The sequence below is a fragment of the Aethalodelphis obliquidens genome, unplaced genomic scaffold (genome assembly GCF_003676395.1).
Source record: "Aethalodelphis obliquidens isolate GAN/ISIS:26980383/991018 unplaced genomic scaffold, ASM367639v1 scaffold7, whole genome shotgun sequence".
Classification (NCBI taxonomy): Eukaryota; Metazoa; Chordata; class Mammalia; order Artiodactyla; family Delphinidae; genus Aethalodelphis; species Aethalodelphis obliquidens.
Window position 1 is genome coordinate 4,254,939 of NW_020837951.1, and position 22,358 is coordinate 4,277,296.

Genomic DNA, 22,358 nt, shown 5'->3' on the forward strand with positions numbered 1-22,358 from the left:
TTAAGCTTAAACTCACTCTCAGGTGTTTCCGTCGAGTGGCCAGCCTTGCGGCCTGACTCCTAAGGGTTCAGGAGGAAAGGGGAGCAGCCTTGGGGCCCATCGGGGTCACGTCTGCCTTCCTCAGTAATGGTCCCCCCACAGGGGCCCTGAGCGGGGCAAGGCCCACCACCAAAAGCCATCTGGCCACCTCTGCTTTTGTTCAGAAGGAGATTCCCAAGGGCTGCACAGTGGGGCTGGGGAAGGAGGTCTGGGAATATATCCAGAGAAAACCATAATTCGAAAATATATGTGCACCCTGATGTTCATTGCAGCGCTATTTACGATAGCCAAGACATGGAAGCAACCTAAATGTCCATCCCCAGAGGAATGGATAAAGAAGATGTCGTACATATATACAATGGAATATTACTCGGCCATAAAAAAAGAATGAAATAATGCCATTTGCAGCAACATGCATGGACTTAAGAGATGGTCATACTGAGTGAAGTAAGAGACAGATTATCATATGATGTTACTTATATGTGGAATCTAAAAAAATGGTACAAATGAACTTATTTACAGAACAGAAATAGTCATAGATGTAGAAAACAAACTTATGGTTACCAGCGGGAAGGGGAGGGGGAGGGATAAATTGGGAGATTAGGATTGACATGTACACACTATTATGTATAAAATAGGTAACTAATAAGGACCTACTATATAGCACAGGGAACTCTTCTCATTAGTCTGTAACGGCCTATATGGGAAAAGAATCAAAAAGAATGGATATATGTATATGTATAACTGATTTGTTTTGCTGTACAGCAGAAACTAACACAACATTTAAAATCAACTATACTCCCATAAAAATTAAAAAAAACAAAACAAAAACTACGCTGCCGCCATTCAGGTCACAGGGACATCTTATCTTGGTTCCTCTGGTCAGAGGGATGGGTTTTCTATGAGGATTTTCCCACAGTCCCCACTCACAGGGGCCTCTTTTCCTGGTCCTCCAGAAAACTACAAAACATTGCTGCTGCTTCCTTTACCGAATACCCCCCTGGTCATTGTAAGTATCTGAAATAGTTAATTCTGATCTTTTTTTATAGTCTACTGCCATAAAAAGGAAGGCATAAGGGCATCACTCTTCTTTTTAAAGTGCATCTATAAATTAAATCTATTTATTTTTATTTTTTTAATTAAACTTTTTTAAAGAAAAAGTTGGAAAATTTTATTTGGGCCAAGTTTGAGGATTATAACCCAGGAAGAGCATCTCAGAAAGCTCTGAGAACTGTTCCCTAATTTTCTTTTTAAGCCCTTTAATTGCCACCTCTTCTAGTATTTAAACTGATCTAGTGAATCTAATAAACTCATAAACACGGTGAATCTCCAGTTCTTTTAAAAAAATACCATTTACATACATACACTAGTATGTATAAAATGGATAACTAATAAGAACCTGCTGTATAAAAAAATAAAATTCAAAATATAAAAAAAAAAGAAACCAGAAAACCTGAGGTTTCTTTTCCTCATATCAAAAAATAATAATAGGGCTTCCCTGGTGGCGCAGTGGTTGAGAGTCCGCCTGCCGATGCAGGGGACACGGGTTTGTGCCCCGGTCCGGGAAGATCCCACATGCCGCGGAGCGGCTGGGCCCGTGAGCCATGGCCGCTGAGCCTGCGCGTACGGAGCCTGTGCTCCACAGCGGGAGAGGCTACAGCAGTGAGAGGCCCGCGTACCAAAAAAAAAAAAAGTAATAAAACAAAATACATACCATTTAATACAGTGTTCTTAAACTTTTCCATTTAATCCTAAACTGAGTTATTTAGTAGGTTTCTAATTGAAATAACAAAACTAATCTGACATGAATATGCCAAATTCTCTTAAATGTTAAAAACACTTGAGTCATCAAATATGCTTTAAGTAACAAATAGAATTTGATATAAAAACATCACTGTCTTTTTAATTTACTACATCAACTCAGGTTTAATTTTCAGTCTTCACAAAATTAGAAAGCAGCCACTAAGGGAAGTTTTTATCTTCCTGCATGAATTAAGGTTGGCATCCCAAAGCAAGTTAGAAAACAGATATGGGACCTGGGGACGGTGTATGTCCACAGTGACTCTCAGGCCACCGATCAGCACACTGGGGACGGCGTATGTCCACAGTGACTCTCAGGCCACCGATCGGCACACTGGGGACGGCGTATGTCCACAGTGACTCTCAGGCCACCGATCGGCACACTGGGGACGGCCTATGTCCACAGTGACTCTCAGGCCACCGATCGGCACACTGGGGACGGTGTGTGTCCACAGTGACTCACTCTCAGACCACTGATCGGCACAGACCCGGCTCTTAAAACTTCTGTGAAATAAATCATATACATCAGAGTGTATGTAAGACAGACGTAAAAGGAAAGACATAATATAATAGACACCCGTGTACCCCCCCACCCCATCATAAGAAACGGCACTGCTGACGCCTGGAAAGGTCACTCTCCATGTTTCTTCTAGACACTCCTCCCCACCACCCCCTTCCACTTAGTTGTAACCCGAATTCTGAATTCTGTAGTTTGTATAAAGTTTCACTGCACACCCCCAAATTATATTTACTTAATTTTGAAGTTTATGTGTTATATACGATGGGTATTCTGGGGCTGACTTTTCTCCCCCTCATCTTTACATTTCTGAGATGACTAGCCGTTATCCGCTCTTTTTGGGTGGAGGGTAGTATTCCATTTTAGGAACACGCCCCAGTCTGCCCGTTCTACTCTGATGGACTTTGTTACTGCTTTTCCCGTCGCATTCCTCTGGTACCCACGTAGAAGAGTTTTCCCAGGCAGTGCTCAGACGTTTGTCACGTAGGGACACAGGACAGGAAGGGACTCCAGAGCACCTGGACGTGGATGCTTCTGGGCCTGAGGCTGTGACTTCAGAGCTCCAGACGACAACACGGTCAGGTGCTCCCTTCCCCAGGAAGCAAGCCGTGAGGACAGCATGCCAGGTGGGGCCTGATTGGAGCCCTGCCCTTTGCATCATAATCCCCTTATCCCACCAGTAACCCCCTTGATCACAGGAGCCAGACTTCGTGGGTTCCATTCTTTGCAACATAAATGCCTTGATTTGGAATACCCCTTACCTAGCAGTCTACTCTCAGGCAGTTATGGGGTCTAGAGACACATCCTGTGGTACTAACGATGTTGGACTTACATCCACCTCTCGGGCAGAGTGACAGCGGCAGATGTAAATAGATCCCGGTAGCTGGAAGATGTCCACAATGTTATGGTTAGGTGGCGGTTATAGTTTTGTTCTATATACGTGTATATATGTGTGTGTGTGTGTGTGTGCGTATGTTTGTATATGTGTCTGTATATAGACAGGCAAACACAAAACGTTTCTATAGGAAAAAGGACATTCACCAAAATGCTGATAGAGGTTAGGTATTTTTTTTTTTTTTTTTTTTTGTAGTAGACTATTTTCTTAGAGCAGTTTTAGGTTTGTAGCAATATTGAACAGAAGGTACAGAAATTTCCCATAAACCCCCTGTCCCCACCAGCAACATCCCCACCAGATGGTACATTTGTTACAATCGATGAAGCTACACCGACACGTCATGATCACCCAGAGCCCACAGCTTACATTAGGGGCTCACTCTTGGGGCTGTACAGTCCATGGCTTTTGACAAACGTGTAATGACTTGTACCTACCATCAGAGTATCATACAGAGTATTTTCAGTGCCCTGAAAATCCTCTGTGTTCTGCCTATTCTAGGGGGTAAATGTAAGTATTATATTCTGCATACATTTTTTCATTTTTCCATTTGTTGTACAGTGTGCATGAGTTACTTTTACAATAACTTTATTTTAAAGAAGACACACCAGTTCTTCAGTCATTTTCTCTCTCTCTCTTTTTGTTCTTTTTTTTTTTTTTTTGGTTTTCTGGCCACCACGCAACTTGTAGGATCTTAGTTCCCGGACCAGAGATTGAACCCCGGCCCCCAGCAGTGGAGGCACGGAATCCTAACCACTGGACTGCCAGGGAATTCCCATCATTTTCTCTTTTTTAAAAGGTGTTGCCCCAGAGTCTGTGGAAAAAGCCGTGTTAACAAACCTTCATCATGTCCTGTGATGCTCCGGTTTCCGAGGTGGGCCGTGGGATGTCAGCAGTGTGGTACCGCCACGAGCCTTCCACAGGTGCTCACCATCTCTGGGGCTGTGTAACCTCCTCTTCCTCATGGAGGGCCCCCTGCCCTCACATGGCCTCCTGGCCTTCCCATCCTGTACCCCCAGAGCCAGGGGACACAGTGGGGGCTTAGGAAAGGGGTTATTGAATGAATGGCTAGAGGGACAGCTGCTCTGGGAGGAGACCTCCAGCCACCTTCCCTATCAAGGGAAGGACGCTGTGCCCAGGACACCCACCTGGGCCCTCCGGTCCTGGCCCTGCGGACCCGAGGTCCCCACAGTGCCAGGTGCGTCTGCAGCTGGGGTGTGATTGAACTCACCAGCTGGGCACCTCCTGACCTTGTGATACGAGGTGTCCCGGGCTCACGCAGACTGTCTCTGTCCAGCCATGGAATCGGACTTCACTCCGAGGAGCCCTGGTTCCTCTTAGGGGAGGAGCATGTTTAGAAACCAAGATCTGGGCTCCAGCTTTTCACCCTTCACAGACCACCAGTATTGGCTCCTCTGCTGGAAGCTCTTTCCAGAACTGAAGTCCCAGGAGGAGCAGGGTTGCCACTGGCCCAGCAGATCAGGGCCTCCCCAAGGTCTGCCTCCTATGTCTCGGTGAGCGTGATGGGAGTGAAGATGCCCTGAATGTGATCCCCTCCCTAATCTCTTCCTCCCGGTGGAGGATGAAGAGGGGCTGTGATGCCTATAGGGAGGAGAGGGTGCTCACTGTGCCCGGGCTGGTGTTGGGCATCAGGGGAGGCAAGCAGTGTCTGTCTGGTTCCTTGTGCCCTGGGACCCGGCACGTGGAGGTCTAGGGTATGTGCTGGGTGAGGCAGGGAAGGAAGGAAGGAAGGAGAGACCGAGTGATGCGGCCCCCCCTTGGCAGGCTTTGGTGGGGGAAGGAAATGGATAACAACAGCTGACACCGGTCACTTACTTTGGGGCAGCACTGCATGTATTAACTTCTTCAATCCTCACAATAGCCCCATGACGTAGGTGCTGTTTTTCACAACCCCATTTCACAGGTAAGGAGACTGAGGCACAGAGAGATGGAGTAACTTGCCCAAGGTCATCCAGGTGGTGGAGAACAGCTTCGAACCCAGGTGGTGGGATTGAGAGCCCCTCAATGCCATCCCTTCTGCCTTTAGAAACTCGCTATCCCCCGCCCCCCTTCCCCACACCCCCATGCTGCTCGAGGGGAGAAATGTGGGCACTGGGTCAGCTGTGAGATGTACAGCGCAGGACAGGCCCCAGTGCCTTTAGTGTCAGCTGCAGGGCACAGCTCCGGGAGCTCCCGGGACTCTGGGACCCATTCCAGCTGCTCCTGGCCGGGTCCCCAGGGCCACTTGCTCGGTCAGTAAAGTAGGCGTCCTCTGGCCAGAAGCCATCTGTAACACGGCTGCCGCAGGTTCACCCACCTGACCTCTGGCCTCATCCCCCGCTTGCTGGACTGAAAGGTCTTCTGTGCCTCTGGGAGCCCAGCCACAGGGGTTCTGGGGGCCTGGCCAGACCCTGTCACGTGGGAGAGGTGCATGGGTGGGGCAGTGGGCGGGGAAGAGGGCCACTGGTGGGGGCAAAGAGGAAAAGGGTGAAGTTTTTCATGTCCTTTTAAAATTAAAAGATCTCCTTTGATAGGATGTATTGCTAAATTTTGTAAAGCAGGCTAAAGAAGGGTGTGTATAAGATGAGGCTATCATTGCTAAAATAAATAAAATAGAAGGAAAAAGTGGCAGCTTTGCGGCTCAGTGTTACAAGCTTGGGCTTCTGCCCCAGAGAGACTGCACTCGCAACCTGGACTCAGCCTCTTCCTGGCTGTGTGACCCTGGGCAACTTGCCCACCCTCTCTGTGCTGGATAGTCATTGTTTCTTTGTGCCCCTCCTCTGGATGGGGAAAGACAGCCCACCTCCCTTGAGGGAGTGGGAAAAGCTGGACAGAAGGGTGTGGGCACACTGTGTGTGGCCTGCTGGGGACGCCAGCAGGAGGCAGGCCTGGGCCAGGGTGGTGCCCATGGCAGCATCAGGGCCTCACAGGGACAGCAGCGATGGCTCTCTGGCCAGGATACTGGGTGGCGCTCCTGGCTTCACGGCACCACCCCGCCTCACCCCGTGCATCTGGCGTGTGTCTATGGGTCCTATGATCTTTCAAATACTCTTTTCTGCTTAAATCACCCAGAGTTGTCTTTTGGCGCTGTGCCCAAGATCTCCGACCACGACACTTAGAGCCTCAGTGTTCTCAGCTGTAAAATGGCTCTATGACCAGAGCTCACTTCTCAGCTTCATCTCGGGGATCCTTGAAAGAAGATATATTCAACCTCAGCGCAACGCTTAGCACGGTTTTAACAAATGCTGGGCAAACGCTCTGTATCTAGGTTTGTTTTATGGGAAAGCACTGGAAATGTACTTCAGAAAATATTAACAGTTATTAGCTTTGGACGGAGGATTGTGGGTGATCTTAAGTTAAAAATTATTATTATTTTGCATTTCTTTTTTTTTCTAACTCCCCTGCACTCATGATTTGTGTTTTATAAAGGGGAAAATAAAAACGAGTCAATAAGGCTTGTCTTCCCTGGGCTTTGACCCTTAACCTCAGGCTTTTACCCTGGCCTGAGATGTGCAGGGATCTCTCGGGGACTCGGGGAGACTGGCCCAGCTGGAGGTGCAGGGCCAGGGCAGGGGTGCGGGCATGGGGGGAGCACCCTGCCCAGGCCTGTGGGGAGATGCCGACAGCTGCTCCCCAGGTGCCCATAAATGCCTCATAACTGTAAAAACGCCGACGCAGCAGGCCTGCTTATTTAGAGGGGGCAGGTGAGGGCAGGGGGCAAGGCATCTACCCTGACAGCAAAGCCATTCGGATGACGCCCGGCTCCCCAGGGCCCCTCGCTCTGCCCTGGAGCCGCTGCAGGGGCGGAGGAGGGGTGTGGGCAGGAGCTGCAGGCCCCACCGGGTGGACAGCCTTTTGCCTGGGCTGCCGAGGCTGCAAGGCCTGGGTTCACACTCACGCTATCCTGAGTCACCTCCTGTCCCTGCTTCTTAGCAAGCGTGACTTCAGGCAAGTTACCTCCCATCTCTGAGCCTCGACTTCCCTCTCTGTTAACTGGGTAGACAAGCCCTTCCGCTGAGAGCCTTCTCAGCATGGGGCAATTTTGCCCCCACTTTGCGGTGCCCGGAGGGAGGGCTGCCGGCACCTAGAGGCTCGAGGCCAGGGATACTGCTAAACATCCTACCACACATAGGACAGCCGCTCCCCACCCCACCCCGAAAGAATTATCCAGCCCCAAATGTCAGTGGCCCTGAGGGTGAGAAACCTGCCCTAGGGTGAAGGTGAAGGTTAAGTGTAATCATGCGCGCCCCGTGCCCGCGACAGTGGCTGTTACCATTCATGCTGGGAAAGGGGAGCTTCTGCCTCTCAGAACCAGATGTCAAAACGTGAGGTCTGGGACCAGGGCGCACCATTGAAAAGAGGCTGGGCTGTGACTTTGGGCTCTGCTAACCTTGTTGTCTCCTTTTCCCCACTGCCTGAAAGATGTCAGAGTTTTCCAAATGGGCACTGGCAGCTTTCTCTCCCTCCTCCGGCTGAGGTCAGGGCCTGAGCCGAGTCCTCGGGGACCTGGGCTGCCACTCTGATTTACAATGTGCTCCACCTCCCCGGCCCTTGCTTACACAGAGACTAGTCACAGGGAAGCTGACAGAGCGCTGCTGGTCTGGCAAGAGAGGTCAGGGCGGACAGAGTGCTGCCCACTGAGGACCCCTCTTCCCAGACCCCTCAGGGCCTTCCAGGGACACACCCAGGGTGACACCAAGGGGTATGTGTGTGTGTATGTCCAGTGGAAGCTGCTGGTGCCCGACCCAGAGCCCGTCTATGGGAACCCCCCCCTCCACTGCTGTGATGCCTGTTACAGCCGCCCATCTTCTGTACTGGGGGGCCCCCAAATGCAGCATGAAGCCAACGGCATGAGACTGCCCCCTTGCCTCAAGATGTGATTTAAGCTCAGAGCCCCGGTGGGTGGACCAGGCTGAAGCTGGGCATCCTCACTGGGCTTCCCCGCCCCATCCTAATTCTCTCACTCCCTTTCACATGTATCCTGACAGCACACCCTCCGCAAATCCACACACTGAACCCATCTCAAGCTCTGCAAATAAGGGACCCAGACCCAGGACTGTGTGTGTGTGTGTGTGTGTGTGTGTATTTGGGGGTGAATGATCATGGTTCCTTCATATGTTAATATCATGATGATTAGGAGGAAGGCGACCATGCTTACAAATTGCACCCTGCAGTTGGTGTTTTATCTAGAGGTGGATTTTGGTCAGCCTGCCCTGTGCTCCTTTGAAGGCGGAGGCAGGTCCTGTTCTGGAAGGAGGCGGCTTGACAGGCCCTGAACTCCTGGGCCTAAAGCCACTGCCATCTGTTGTCTTCGTTATGGGCAGTGTTATGACACAGGGGCTGTGGCTAAGCAGGGGTAACGTTGTAGTGTCTCTGCATCAGTGGACTCAGAGACCAAGATGCTGGGTGGGGAGGGCCAATAACTTAGGAATTGGTAAGTCTGCGTGTAACAGAAAACCCAAAGACCAGCGTTTTAATCACATCAAGGTTTATTTTTTCTCACACGTTAAGAAGTGTGGAGATCAGCAACTAGGGCTGGCGTCCCCTGCCCTGCTAGGTCCTCAGAAAACCAACTTCCACCCTCTCGGCTCCACCATCCTGTGGGGGTGGCTCTCCCACCCCATGCCACCAGAGCATGGCGAGAGGGGGGAAGAGAAACGCCGGGGCCCCAAACTTGGCCAGCTGGGGCTGGGTGGGGAGTGAGGGGAGGACAGGCTTCTACGGAGCTTTCTGGGGGCCCCGCCCATCACTCCTGCTTATAGCCCATTGGTCAGAGCTGTCACACGGCCCCTCCCGTCCACGAGGACCCCAGGGATGTTTTCTTCTAGCCACTTGGGCCACGGGGCAAGGGAAGGGGCGGAGCTGAAAGAAGGCACTTTCTTGGGGTTAGGAGCAGAGGGAGATCTGGAGGCCAGGAGGGGGTCAGTGTTTGACCCCGAGAGGCTCTAAGCATATTTTATATCCACCTGTAACCATGTTGTAATCTCTTGTCATCCTCAACTTTTGTTAAACTCCGTCTGAGCCTTGCTTTGGGGACTTGCCGGAGGCACGCAGTTTTAAACTTCCCAGCCTGGAAAGAGCGGCTGCAGCCAGAGGGTAACTTTAGGGGGTGGGGAGCGGGGGGGGGGGGGGGGGGGGTCGGCTGTAGGCGCAACAAAGGACCAGAATCTGATCCGTGGGCTGGGAATCTTCCAGGGCTGCTGGGAAGTAAGCAGGTGGGCAGGGAAATCTGGATCTTCTTGAGAGACAGCAGGGAAATCCAACTCCCAAGGGCCAGAAAGACCCACGGGCACCCCAGAAGCACAGGGCTAAGCTGAGGCACCCCTTTCTTTGGAGCTCCCTTTCACAATTCCCACACTGCCCCGGTCCCCTCAGCCGTCACCTTCCTGATGCTCTGGAGGGAAAGAGGAAGGAGAGAGGAGAGGGGGGTCGGCTGTGGGTCTTTGCGTTGCCGCCTCCACCAGCCTGTGCCCACCCTGGCATGTGACCATCAGGGGGCTCTGGAAAGCGGTGGCAGCAGCAGACACTGGGCCTGAGGCTGGGGTCCAGCAGGCCTGATAGGACCCCCCATCCTGATTTATAAACTGGAGCATCAGAGTCGAGCCCTGTTAGACGGCTCTGTCAGTCGCTTGCCTTGCACTTTTCAGCGAAGGTATCAATGTCCACCACATGCTTTTAAATTTGAGGACAACCAAGGCAAAGTGCCAATAAGCTCTGGATTTTTTTTTGGTGGTGGTGGGAAGGAGGGAGATAACCTCCCAAGTTTGGGGAACATTGTAGGTCTCTGCAGGGCCAGGCCTGGCCACATGGTGAGAGAGCTCCGGTGGCTACGCCTGCCTGTCATTCACAGAAGGGCCTGGGGAAGGGACGGCCTTGAGAGCGAAATTGTTTCTTTAAGGCTATTTTGTGGACTCCCCTTTAACTCCCACACTTGCTGGGTAAAAAAGAACAGAAAGAAAACAGGCCCTGGAGGCAGCAGTGAGCAGATTCTTTACTGTCAGATTATACACCATCAACCACCCCCGTGGTGTCCAGCGTCCCCGCTCTTTGTCCCTCCTTATAGGGGCGGTTAATACAAACAAAAATAGTTCTCTACAAAAGTAAGTTTCCAGCCCTCCCAACCCTCCTTCCTAACTCCCTTCCCCCAGACAGCGAGCTCCTTGGTCACCAGGCCTCTGGAAAGGCCTGGGGTCTGGTGGGTTGTAAGGGAAAACAAAGAATAGAAAAGAGAATCAAGTCAGCGACTAGAGGTGTAGGCAACTGGATTTTCGGGTCCTCTGGCTGATGGTGAGCCAGGGACAGGCGCAGGGGGTGTCTGCAACAGTCGTGTGTGGGGGGGGGGGTGGGGGGGAGAGGGAGGCAGGAGGCAGGACCTGGGGCTGTTGGGATGAGCAGCTTCTCCCACGCCCCTGCCTCACCGCCAGCTAAAAAAAAAAAAAAAAGGAAAGGGTCGGTGGGTAATATAAAAGAAAAACTAAGACCGAAATCGCGGGCCGCTGGGGCCGCGACCACACAGCATCCCCTGCTGCAGCGCCGGGGCGGGGGCAGGTGCCACTTCGGGGGGGACGGGGCGGGAGGACTCTGCTGAGTAGCACCTGGGAGCAGCTCGGGCCGCACCCTTCTGGCCGCCGGGCCTCCGACGCCGGCCCCCGGGCTCCCGGCTCTCCGGGCGCGGGGCGCAGGGCGCGGCGGGGCGCACGGACCGCCTCCCCCCACCCCCGGCCGGGGTTTCTCCGCGGGTCTCAGCAGTCCAGGCAGGTGGCCAGCCGCAGCAGCAGCAGGCAGCCGAGCAGCGTGGCGGGGCACGGGGCGGCCCCGGGCGCGCGGTCGCAGTCCAGGCCGCCGTCGGCGGCGCCGGGGTCGCAGCGGGGCTGCTCGCAGCGCACGCCGGTGTAGCCGCGCGGGCAGGCGCAGCGCTGGTTCTGCACGCAGGTGCCGCCGTTCTGGCACAGCAGCTGGTCGTCGTCGCACACGTTGGCTGCGGGGCGGAGGAGCGGTTAACTCGGGTGGCGGCCCGGTCCAGCCCTCCCTCTCCCCGCCCCGCGCTGGAGTTTCAGCCCCTGGGACGTGCGAACACTGGGGGCGCGGCCTGGACCGGGGGTGTTGGAGACTCAGGGCGCATTGGCGCGAAGCGTCCCGGCGGGGATGGTACCAAGGGCCGCGCGAGACCGGGACCTTGCCTCCCTCCCGCCGCTGCCCGGCTCTCCCCGCCCCGGTCCCGGCACTGGCCTTGGTGCGGTTCTTCAGACGCACCTGCTCTCCCGTCCAGAGCTTAGCACGTGCTACTCCACGTGCCTGGGGCGCCCTTCCACCCTCTTCCCGTGGCTAACGTCGGGTCTCCGCTAGCCCCTCACTTCCTCGGACTGCCTCCCTCCCTCCCTCCCCGCAAATCCGCCAGCCTCCAGCCAACTGCAGCCAACGCCCGGCTCCACTTTGGCCTCCAAGCTCCTTCCCGCTACCGACTCTACACCAGCTAGCATCAGGCCCCGCCCACCACCCGGACCCTGCTTCGGACAACACCAGGCCCCGCCCACCTACAGGGCCCCGCCCCGGAAGCACCAGGTCCCGCCCCTGGGACCCACCCACCGACCCGGACCCGGACCAGACCTGGGCGGCCTCGAGGCCCCGCCCCGGGCCCCACAGCACGCGGCCCCGCGCAGGGGGGCGGCGCGCACTCACGGTAGCAGCCCTGGCGCCAGTAGTGCGTGGGGAGGCAGTCGTCGCACTTCGGCCCCGCCGCGCCCTCGCGGCACTCGCAGAAGCCGGTCTCGTTGCACCGGTCGTGCACGGAGCCGATCTGGTTGCAGTTACACTCTGGACGGACACGCGCACGGCGAGCGATCAGGGGCGACGTGCGGGCGCCGTCCGCACGGGCCCACCCCGCCCGGCCCCGGCAACCCTCCCAGCAGGATCTCCGCACCCGCCGCTGGACGGCGGGGTGGGGACGCCTGGGGCGTCCAGATCTCGAGGGGACAGTTTTCATTTTCTCACATCCACTAAGCCCCTTCCCCTCTCTGGCTCTGGCGCTGCATGGCCCGGACCAGCCCCTTCCCGTCCCTGGGCCTGCGTCTCCGCTTCTGTAACTGGAACGGGCGCTGATCCCTCCCGGCTCCAAAGAGCTATGACTGACAGGTGGGAGGAGCCTCAGCGGAGGCCACCGGCCATCCGTCCTGGGGGCCGGGGTGTGTGTGCGGAGGGGGCAGGGTGTAGTCGGCCTCCGAAGCTCCTCTCCAGGGCGGGTGGAGGAGCAGCCCCAGAGGCCTCCCGCTCGCCCTGCTCCGTGGGAGAAGCCGAAAGCCCCCACTCTGGGAGTCCTTGTCGCCTAGTGCCGGGCCCGGGGGTGGGGGGCGGAGGCAGACAGGCAAGACAAGAGGAGGCGCTGGGGGAGACGCCTCTAATCGGATCCAGAGGCCCTGCCCTGTCCCTGCTGCTGGCTGGTGTGACATGGGCAGCACAGTTCCGTTGGGATCACTTTAGAGTTGTGATGAAATTATCTGAAGGCCGCTGCCATAATGCAGACTGACAGCTGCAGCTTTGCGGGCGGCTCCCCCTGTGCACAGCCGGGGCTGGCCTGCTGGGCGGGGGATGGGCAATGGGTTCCCAAGGGCGCTGGGCATCGGAGGGCTGAGAACTGGCCTCTACGGGAGACAGTCTTCCAGACTAGTGGGTGTTGTTTGTGGGCCACATGTTCGGTCTTTTGGGATGGCCTGCCTCTGCCTGGGCCCAGGGCCCAGGGCCCCTATAGATTTCCTTCTTTACCCCAAAAGCCAGTCCTGGAGCAGAGTTTAAAGAAAGCCAACCGTCTGCCCACTGGGGGTGGAGGGCATATAAAGTGTGAGAAAAGACTTCATTTGAAGAAAAGCTTCAGTTCCCCCAAAATGGTTGAAAACCCTTGATCTGATCCACCTCCCTATTTTACAAACAGGGAAACAGCCCCAGAGGGGGGAAGAGAATTGCCCAGAGGCACACAGCCCGGCAAGCCCTAGAACCCGTCTTTGACTGGAACTAGTGGTTCTGAAATGCCAGTGCCTGCAGGGAGGACCACATGGGGAGGTAGGTTATTAATAGAGCGGATTCTGTATTTAGAGTGGGCCCAGGAATTGGCATTTCCCCAGCCTCCCCCGGGGATTCCAACGCAGGGGTGCCCCGATCCCGTCTAACGCTGCTCTTCGGCCTCGCACCCTGGTCCACACACTCGCGTGCGGGGCCCCGCCTCCCGGCCGAGGGCTCACCAATGCACACGTTCTCGTCGTCCAGCTCCGCGGAGCCGTTGCGGTAGTAGCCCAGACGGCAGTGCTGGCAGTGCTGGCCTCGTGTGTTGTGCTTGCAGCTGACGCAGGTCACCACGTTCAGGAAGTCGATGTAGCTGCAGCGGTTGGAGTGGCCGTAGCACTCGCAGTCTGGGCCGGCCAAACGTGAGAAACACCAAGGGTCAGAGAACAAATGGCAAGCGTGCCTTCTCGCTGCCCCTCCCTGGTGCATTCCGGAAAACGGGGGCCAGGGGTAGGACCTGGCACAGGATGGTGCCCTGGGTCTCTGACACTTCTGTACCATGTGGGGAGAGATGGGCCTGCTAGCTTCGAGCCCGAACGAGAACCAGTGTAGGCCCAGCTCACGGATTACCACCTGGCCCCATGGACAGGGCACCGGGGAGGGCCAGTGGGCAGCATCCGCTAAAAGCCTGGCCGGGTACCAGGGCAAAGTGCTTTCTGGAGGGAGGCCCTCGTGATACTGCGGGTGGTTAGATATGATTCATGCAGGGAAGATGGGTCATGCCGTCAGACCGTGAGCTCAGGGAGGGCGGTGCCCGGGTTCATGGCGTTCACCACGGTACCCCAGTGATTCAATGAAGGGTAGACGCATGCATGAACGCTGGAGAGGATGGAAAGGGCCAGGAGCTTCCCGCCCATGCTGCTTTGGAAGTTGGTTGGAAGGAAAACACCCACCTGCAGGACCCTTTCTTATTAGCCTGAGCTGTTCTGCAAATCTCGTTGGCATCAGAGGGCCTGCTCTTGCACGACCCTGAGAGTGAATGCTGCCTTAAAGTTTGTGCCCCCAGCATCTCACCTTGACTCCTCCTAGCCCTGGCCCAGCTTCTGACTCTCACTGGAGGCACCTGTGACCACCTGGGGCAAAGGCCCCGGGGTTTGGAGGTGGCTCCCATGACATCATCAAGGGGCGGGGTTTGGCGAGGAGGGTCACCTTCCCTGCCACAGAGGGGGGCATCCCTTGGTGTCCCTCCTAAGAGGCTCGACACCCCCTTGAACAAAAAAGGATGCCGGCTCCCCGCTGTGAGACACCATCTGTGTATCTCTAGAGGATCCAACCCCCGTTTTGTGATGCGAGAAGGAGGGACTGACCAGATGTCGAGGTCAAGGGCATGGGAGACCTCGGAGAAATGAGCCTCTGACATGTGCCCAGGAGGAGACGGTGAGCATTCCCACACCATGGCCTCCTGGACCTGTCCCCTTCACCTTGTCCCTCCAGGGACAGTGAGAAGGTGAGGCATCCTCCAGGTGTCCCAGATCTTGCTTCAGCCAAGATGAGCCCCTGGGCCACACCTCCCAGGGAAGCCAGGACAGGTTATTCCTGGCAGCTCCTGTGCCTGCCCCCGTGCTAGCCCACTGTACTTCGGACCCATACCTGCTCCCAGCTCCCTTGGGGAGGGGGGACTGGAGGCGAGAGAGGCTCCGTTTCACCTTAACCCAGCTACTCGGGGAGGGGGCATCGGTCCACGCACTGCATTGTTTTGTTTTGTTTTTTTCCAGTGGAGGTGGGGGGAGAGGGGCCGGAGGAGGGGCTGGTCAGCCCCGGGGCCTTCCTCTTACCTTCAAATTCTTCAATAGGCATCACTTGAGGAGATTTGGGCCTGAGCTGGAAAAGTCTGGAGGCCTTGGCGGGGGCGGGGGCAGCGGCGGAGGTGCCCGCAGCTTGGAGAGATGAGAAAGAAGCTCTTTCATCAGCTGTGGTCCAGCTGCCCAGGGTGGGCTGTCCTGGTCGAGGTAGAGCTCAGCACAGGCTCCCAAGGTGCCCTGGGCAAGCTCTGAGCAGCTTTGTCACCTGCTCAGAGACGACACAGCACAACCAGGAGCACACGCAGAACCGGGCCTGCCTTTGGTCCCGCCTTGGACACCATCTACACATCCAGCTGGATTCATCCTTCCAAAGTATTCTCTATCTGCCGCATCCCTTATATTGTGCTAAATACTTAGCTGAAGCTGGACAATTTTTTGACTGGTTGAAAACATTGCTTTGCACACCCTGGTACTCTTGCTGTCCCCTCTCCTCTCCAAACTCCCGGGAGCATCACGTCCAGCGTCTGTAGCTGGTATTCGAGATTTGGCCATCTCCCTTCCTTTCTGAAGCAAACTCCCTGCTCCAGCCAGAGTGAGTCCTTCCCCGTCCAGCCATGAGCACAGACTGCCCTGCCTTCCACTGCCCAGAATCCCAGCCCCGTATTTGCGGGGGAGCATGCCACGGTCTCCTCGGCTTCCACCTGGGAGGCTGTCGTGCCCCAGTGGGTCCAGGGCCGGGAAGTGGTTGCTTCAGCCTGCTCTCCGGGGAGGACGCCCTGACTCAGAGGCCGGCCAGGTTGCTGGGAACTGCAGACCCTCACCGTTGTGGCTTAGGCTCCGGAACTGCTTGCCAGCAGGGGGCGCCCAAAGCCCTGCTCACCACTCACAGCTGGCGCGGGAGGGAACTGGAGGTGTGGGCTGGGTTGCTGCCTAAGCCAGGCATTAGGGCTCAAGGTCCAGGAAACCGTAAGACGGGACCGGGGACAGCGTCCCATCTCGGAGACTCAGGCAGGCCCTGTGTGCCTCCTGGGTGTGCCCACGATGGCTACAAATGAGCCCGTGGGCCCCCACGTGTTTCTTCCCACTGCGGTGGGAGAATGAGGCTCTGGGCTTGGTCTCAGTGCCTTCCACGACCCCTCCCCGCATCTCGCTCAGTCAGGCCGCTTCTCCCTGCCATCCCACCGCCAAGCCTTTGCCCCAGCTGGTCCTGCCGCCTGGAAGGCTACCTTCCCCCTTCATCTACTCACAGCCAACCCCCTGCAGGAAGCCCTCTCTGACTCTGAGCTCTACCTCGCCCAGGGTGTCCTGTGAGCACGATGGTGGGAGAGAGAGGGTTACTGTCATCAGGACAGGGTCTCCACTTGCCCCGGAAGCCCTTGGGGCTCAGGGTTAGGGTTAGAGTGTAGGACTGAAAGGGGTCGGGTGTGGTGATATCACTCGGGCTAAGTAGGTGAGAGTTGGGGGTAGGGGCAGGCAGAGCTCCAAGGCCCCTCCCCTCGGCGCCCTTGGGCCCCTTGCCACCCTGTGTCCCCACCCCGGGCCCCTGCTCCCTCCACTACAGTCTCAGAAGGAGCTCCCCGCTCCCCATACCTTCTGCACTGGAGGACACCTGGGGCCAGGGGGCGCTCACCCAGAGGGGGGCAGCAGTAGATGGCCTGATCCACTCTTAGGGGAAAGAAGAGGAGAAACCAAGTTATGCAAGGGGCTGGGGCTGGGCGTATCCTGGGGACCTACTGAGGCATCACCGCACACAGGCCCCTTACAAGAAGCAGTACTATACGAAGCGGCTCTGCCTACGCTGGCCAAACAGAACTGGGTTCAAATCTACAGGACAGGCAGCGTCTATACTACGGCAGCCTATGAAGGGCACACGGACACCGGATGGAAGCGGGACCCATGCCCGAGAATCTGCGTACTTTGGGCGGTCCTTTCTTCAGCGGGACACCTGATTCTTGAATCTCCCTCCCTGTGTGGCCCCCGTTCACACTGAAGGCTAGAGTTAGATCAAGTCCCATGTATCTGGGCCCAGACCTCTCTGCGCTGAAGTCTCTGGCCAATGGCCGTAAAGGGGGCATGTGTTCTGGCTAAGACATCAAACGTGTCCAGAGGGTCCTCTTCCTGTCCAACCCCAATCTAGGGACTGGAGCATCCTCCCTGACCCCTAGATTGGGCCCATTTTCACCAGGGACCCCAACGTGAGTCAGCCCCCAAATGCCACCGTGCCCATCTCCAAGACTAACTGGACACACAGCAGGGGACGCAGGTAGGGCTGGCAAGGCAAGGAATCATTCTGTGCCGAATTTCAAAGGACAAACCCAGAGGGACAAGGGAGAAGTCGGATTTTTTCCGCTTCTTAAAGGGATTACGCACGATGCCGGTTGGTGGGGCAAGAAAAAGAAAACCTACCAGCTAAGAAGTGTGGGAGACTTTCCAGCTGGGACCCAAGCCTCTGGACATGAAATTGACATTTATGCGATGTTCAATGAGAAGAGGCTGCCGGTGTCCAAATTGGCAAGGGCTTAATTAGGGCCGCGATAAACCCGCCCTGAAGGCACTGTGCTTTGCAGCCTCTCTCCCACCACCCTCGGCGGCCAAGCTGGGGAGAGGGTCGATGGTCTTGAACAGCCTTTCTGCCGGCAGCCCCTGCCCTCCGGACAGCTTGACGCTGGCAGAAGGGAGAAACATCTGGGCCAGGGGTTCAAGGGCCCAGGTGGACCTGGGCCAGAGCGCCTGAAGCACTTCTTGGGAGGTACCTGGAGAGAATCAGGACCTTCATGGGGGCCTGGGGGTGGAAAAGACTGGGCTGTCCAGGGACAGGCTCAGGTATGCAGGAGGAACCTTCTCGCAATGACCTGTGTCACTTGCCAGGGCCAGATGGAGGCCCCGTCTGTTCCTTCGGAGCTGGGGAGCTGTGCGAGCCAGGCCTTAAAGGCGGCACCACCTCCCAGACCCCCGAGGCCTCGGGGCCGTGGCACTGGGTGGCTGAGTGGGCAGGAAGCATCGGGAGTCGGTGAGCCCCGAGTTCAGGTCCTGCCTGTAATCTTGAGCAACTACTTCTTTTTTCTTTTTTCAAAACAGCTTTATTAAGTATAATTTACATACCATGAAAATCCAGCTGCTTCTTCCTAAGCCTTCATATCCTCACCTACGGGACTACGAAAATAACAGCCCCATCTCACGGGGCTGAGAGCAAGGAATAGAGTACAAGCTCCTGGCCCAGGAGACGTCCGAGCTCCACTAGCTGCAGCGAGTCACGACTCGTGGGGTGGGGGGAATGGGGGCCCAGGCACAGGCTTCGGTTGCTAAGGAGGTCTGATGATCCCCAAGGCTTGGGACACTCAGGCCACCGGCTGTCACACCGCAGCCGCCTTTTTCTCTTAATGCCTGCAGCCTGGCACTGAACTCAGGATGCAAAGTGGACCACGACCCCACTGAAGGATGGTCCTGCCTGGAGGGAGGGGCACGTCCTTCTCACCACCTGAGTCCTGGGGACCCTCACGATTCAAACCTTCTCTCGTCCAGGCTCACCGCCCTGACTCTGATGCTTTCCTTAATTCCTAGCTTTGCAGTTTGCACCCCTCGTACCACGTCAGAAGCAGCTCCAGAAACGGGGTCCGGGTTCCTCAATGTGTGTGTGTGAGCGTCTGGCCTCCCACCCAGACGGATCACCGTCTGCAGGCAGACACGGGACCTACCACGACTATTTTTGGTCCCGTGTGCCCACCACAAGCTCAGCAAAAAAAGCGCAAGTCTCAGGCGGCTGGACCAACTTGTGCCCGGAGCCCGGATTTCCAGAGTGACACACGTCCTCCATCCCAGAGAGGATTCCTGGGCCAAGAGGCCATCCCGAAATCCTCGAATCTCCCGGCTGGCCCCCTGCCCCCCGCAGATGTCTCCCGTGGAGAAGGGAAGGAGGGAGAAAGAAAAGAAGTGTGATGTGGCACCCTCTGGTCCAGTGGAGGAGCTGGGCATTTTCCACGGCATTCACTGGCTGGGAGCGTTCTGAGCACCGACCCCCAACAGGCCAAAGCCGGAGTGTCGGGGATCCCTCCCCAGGGGACAGAGGGGTCTCTGTCCGTTGGAAACACCACCCTTCCAAGGGTCCATGAGCGTCAGAGAGAGGAAGGGCCTCTGCACTGGCTGGCTGTTTGACAAGTTCTCTCTCTCTGCCCAAGGAGTAAGGGGCCCCTTACCCCGCCGCCTCCGCCCTGCAGAGGGGGTGGGGCAGAGGCGGGGCACACTGTTGGGGACCAGGGACCTTGGCCACATCTTCCCGGCATCCTCTGGGAGGGATGAGTCCTTTCAGACTCCTGGCACTCGTGGTAGGCAGGAGCCGGTGGGATGCCCCAAGTGAGGCCGGGTGAGACAAGGGGGCCACCCCAGCACCCCAAGCCTTGAACACACCCCTGGCCTGGCCCTGCCCCGAAAGGCCCAGCAGCCCAGAGTCTGAAAACGCCAGCTCAGAGGCTCCCTTCCGCCTTGCTGATCTGAGGAGTCTACCTTCTTGGCTAACCCTGCACTGTCCGTTCCTGGGGGTCAGCTGCTGATGGGCAGGGGGCAGAGCCAGGGCTAGGATGGCTGGTGGGGGCGGGGCCTGGGCCGGCTCCCCTGGGCACCCCCTGCTAGGTCACCCCGCCTTTTGGCCAGGCTGAGCAGTGCCCTGGTGCGGGTGGGCAGCAGGAAGAGGATGCAGGACTTTCATGGGAGCCCTGGATGCCCTGGCTGGGCCCAGTGACAGGTGTGTCCAGGCAGCCCGGAGGGCTCTTGGCGCCACGCCCTTGCGGCTCTGGGATCTAGCATTCTCTACTCCAAAAGCCAAGCCCCTGCCCTCCCCAGGGCTGATGCTCCCACATCATTGCACATCACAGAGAGAGGCAGGGACTCGGGCCAGAAGTGGGAAAGGGCAGGGCAGCTGGGGCTGTAGCTGGGCACCCACCTGTGGGCTGTGGGGTGCTGGGGGCCATGGGGGCCCAAGAAGTGGATGTGGAAGGGGCAGGAGTGGTGGGGTGCCCCCTCACGGCCACGGCGGCCACAGGGGCTTTGGGGACGGGGTCTTTCCGGGACCTGCGGATGCCTGGTAAGAGATGAGAAAAGTAAGAGAGGGTGGGGGAGTTGGCGGGTGTGGAGCAACGCAGAGGCGCAACTTGAGACCCCACGAGTGGACCAGCGTCCCCGCCAGGCCCAGCTTCCTCTGGCCCCCTCTCTGCCCGCTGGTGCCCCGCAGGGAGCAGCCCCGGGGCTGAGCGTGGCCCCAAAGAGCCCTGGCGGAGGGAGGCGGCGCCCCTGGAAGCCTTCCTGAGACTTGGGGTCTGCACTGGCTGGCTGTTTGACAAGTTCTCTCCTGCTGAATCTGAGAGCAGATGGCGATACCCACCTAGGGGGGCGGTGGCTTCAAGGATGAAACGCGATAGTACGAGTATCCTGCTTAGCCGACGCCTGGCACTGTGCGTGCTGGCTGATGACTTCGTGATAGGTGGTCACCCCCTATCGCCCTGCCTCACCTTCCCTGTGGAGCTCTCGGGACTCCCCTGACCCTCCTTCAGATGGTCTGGCTGCTCTGGGGCCTGAGCTGACCTGGACGCGTCGGGATCCGGGCTCACTTCCCTCAGCCTCCCCGTGGGCGAGCGGCTGCAGAGGTGATAGCTGCGGGCTGCCCGGAGGGAGGCCGAACCCCATGGTCAGACTGCGGGGGAGGGGTTCTGCCACTGGTCGGGGAAGGTGACCCCCACTCTTGCCTGGCAGGAGAGGGAGGGGCAGAGAGCGCCCCCGGGGGGCCAGGGGACCTTTCCAAAGCAGCACCAGCTGAGAAGCTAGGGGGAGGAACTGTGAGACACGAAGGAGGGGGAAGAAGCAAATGGATTAGAGGAGCGGGTGGTGAGGCCTATGGACCCAGGGGGACAGGAAAGCCCTGTCTCTTCTCTCCTGCTCTTCCCAGGACATGCAAAGAGGCTCATGCACTGGGGGCCCCAGTCGCCTTCCCAGGGTGGTGGTGACCCAGGTGTGTACTTACTGCCAACGGCAGAGCCTGCGGCGGCACCTGCGGAGAGAGAAGGGTCACAGCAGAGTAAGGGGCCCGGCCACCTCCTCCCTGCAGAGGAGGGGGTGGCAGGGCTGGGGAAAGGAAATCAGGGGGCCTGGGCACCTCTCCGTGCAGGGATTGGGTCAGATCATCCATTCCATCCTCACTGGCGCCCTGAGAGGGAGGGGCCCCTATGAGCCCATCTTGCAGATGGAGAAACTGAGTCTCAGAGCTGTGACTTACCCTATCAGGGGACCTGCTGATAAGCCTCGCTGGGGGCTTCACAGGCACCTTTCTCATTTGATTTTAGACTCTCGGGTCCTCCAGTGCAGGACAAGGAGGCGGGTGGCCCTTCTCTCAGGAGTGATGGGATTTCAGAGAACATGAGGGTCCCCAGCCACGGAGACAGACTGGTTTACTGGAAGCTCTGATGGAAGTTACCACCAGAGGGAAACCGTGGTGCATGCTCCCACCTGAGGAAATGCAGGGACGGCTGAACGACTGATTGGAAGATGATCGCAGCGCCTGCCACGTGTTGAGAGCTTTCTGCACGTCGGCACGTGCTGAGTGCTGTCCCCACCTGGGCTGTTCAGTCCTCACACAGCCCCACAGGGGCTTTTATTAGGGTCCTGATTCTACAGCTGAGAAAACAGGGCTCAGGCGGAGAAATGGCTTGTCCAAGGCCACACAGCTGTGAGTGGCAGAGGCCTGACTCCGACCCGGGCCTCTCTGTCTGTGCCCTGGGGATGAGAGGGGCCCAAGGCCACAGTTTGACCTGGGACTTTGGGTACCAGGGCGGGAATCGTCAGTCTCAGAAGGAAGGAGCCAGGGCCACAGCTTCCCCTCCAGGCGGTCCTGACAAAGGACGGAGCGTGAGGACACCCCTCCGTGCCCCGGGAGCCCTGGGGTGGATGCCGAGATGTGGGCAGGGGGACGTGTGGCGTGAGGACCTTCCCTGGTGACCCTGGCGGCGGGACAGTGAGGGAGGCCTGGGAGGATGCACCTGGGGGCCCACAGTGCATGACCTGCAGGTAAGGGTCTTAGTCTGTGGGTGCCGGGGGACCTTGGGGGATCCTTCCAGGAGGAGAACAGGGTCCAGAGAGGAAGCAGGGAGGTGGGGAGGCCAGCAGGACAGATGAAGGGATGAGCCTGCGAGCCAGAGGGAGGTGACAGCGATGAAGGAACGTGTTCAAGAAACGGTTCTGGCAACAAAGAGGTGGGCTGGGCACGCGGTGAGGGGGGAGCCGGGCGGCGCTGGGCTGTCACCCAGAGCGCTCTCCGTGCCTTTGCAGGCCA

General features: G+C 57.3%; 1 protein-coding gene and 1 long non-coding RNA gene across 3 annotated transcripts in view; one reads left to right on the forward strand and one right to left on the reverse strand.

Moving 5' to 3' along the window:
- Positions 1-3,969: 3,969 nt before the first annotated feature.
- LOC113620201 (uncharacterized) lies at positions 3,970-6,695 on the forward strand. The gene is made up of 2 exons (XR_003432687.1): positions 3,970-4,171; positions 6,321-6,695. It is a non-coding gene; the product is annotated as an uncharacterized LOC113620201 (long non-coding RNA).
- Positions 6,696-10,222: 3,527 nt separating this feature from the next.
- Positions 10,223-22,358, reverse strand: part of NTNG2 (netrin G2) — a 74,441-nt gene continuing 62,305 nt past the window's right edge. For both annotated transcript variants that reach the window (XM_027104463.1, XM_027104462.1), the window contains exons 5-11: positions 21,054-21,080; positions 19,980-20,117; positions 16,634-16,708; positions 15,077-15,178; positions 13,481-13,648; positions 11,928-12,062; positions 10,223-11,226 (exon numbers count right to left, since the gene is read on the reverse strand). In XM_027104463.1, coding sequence (XP_026960264.1) covers positions 10,991-11,226; positions 11,928-12,062; positions 13,481-13,648; positions 15,077-15,178; positions 16,634-16,708; positions 19,980-20,117; positions 21,054-21,080 — 881 coding nt within the window. In that variant the 3' untranslated portion in view covers positions 10,223-10,990. The remainder of the gene's footprint in view (positions 11,227-11,927; positions 12,063-13,480; positions 13,649-15,076; positions 15,179-16,633; positions 16,709-19,979; positions 20,118-21,053; positions 21,081-22,358) is intronic.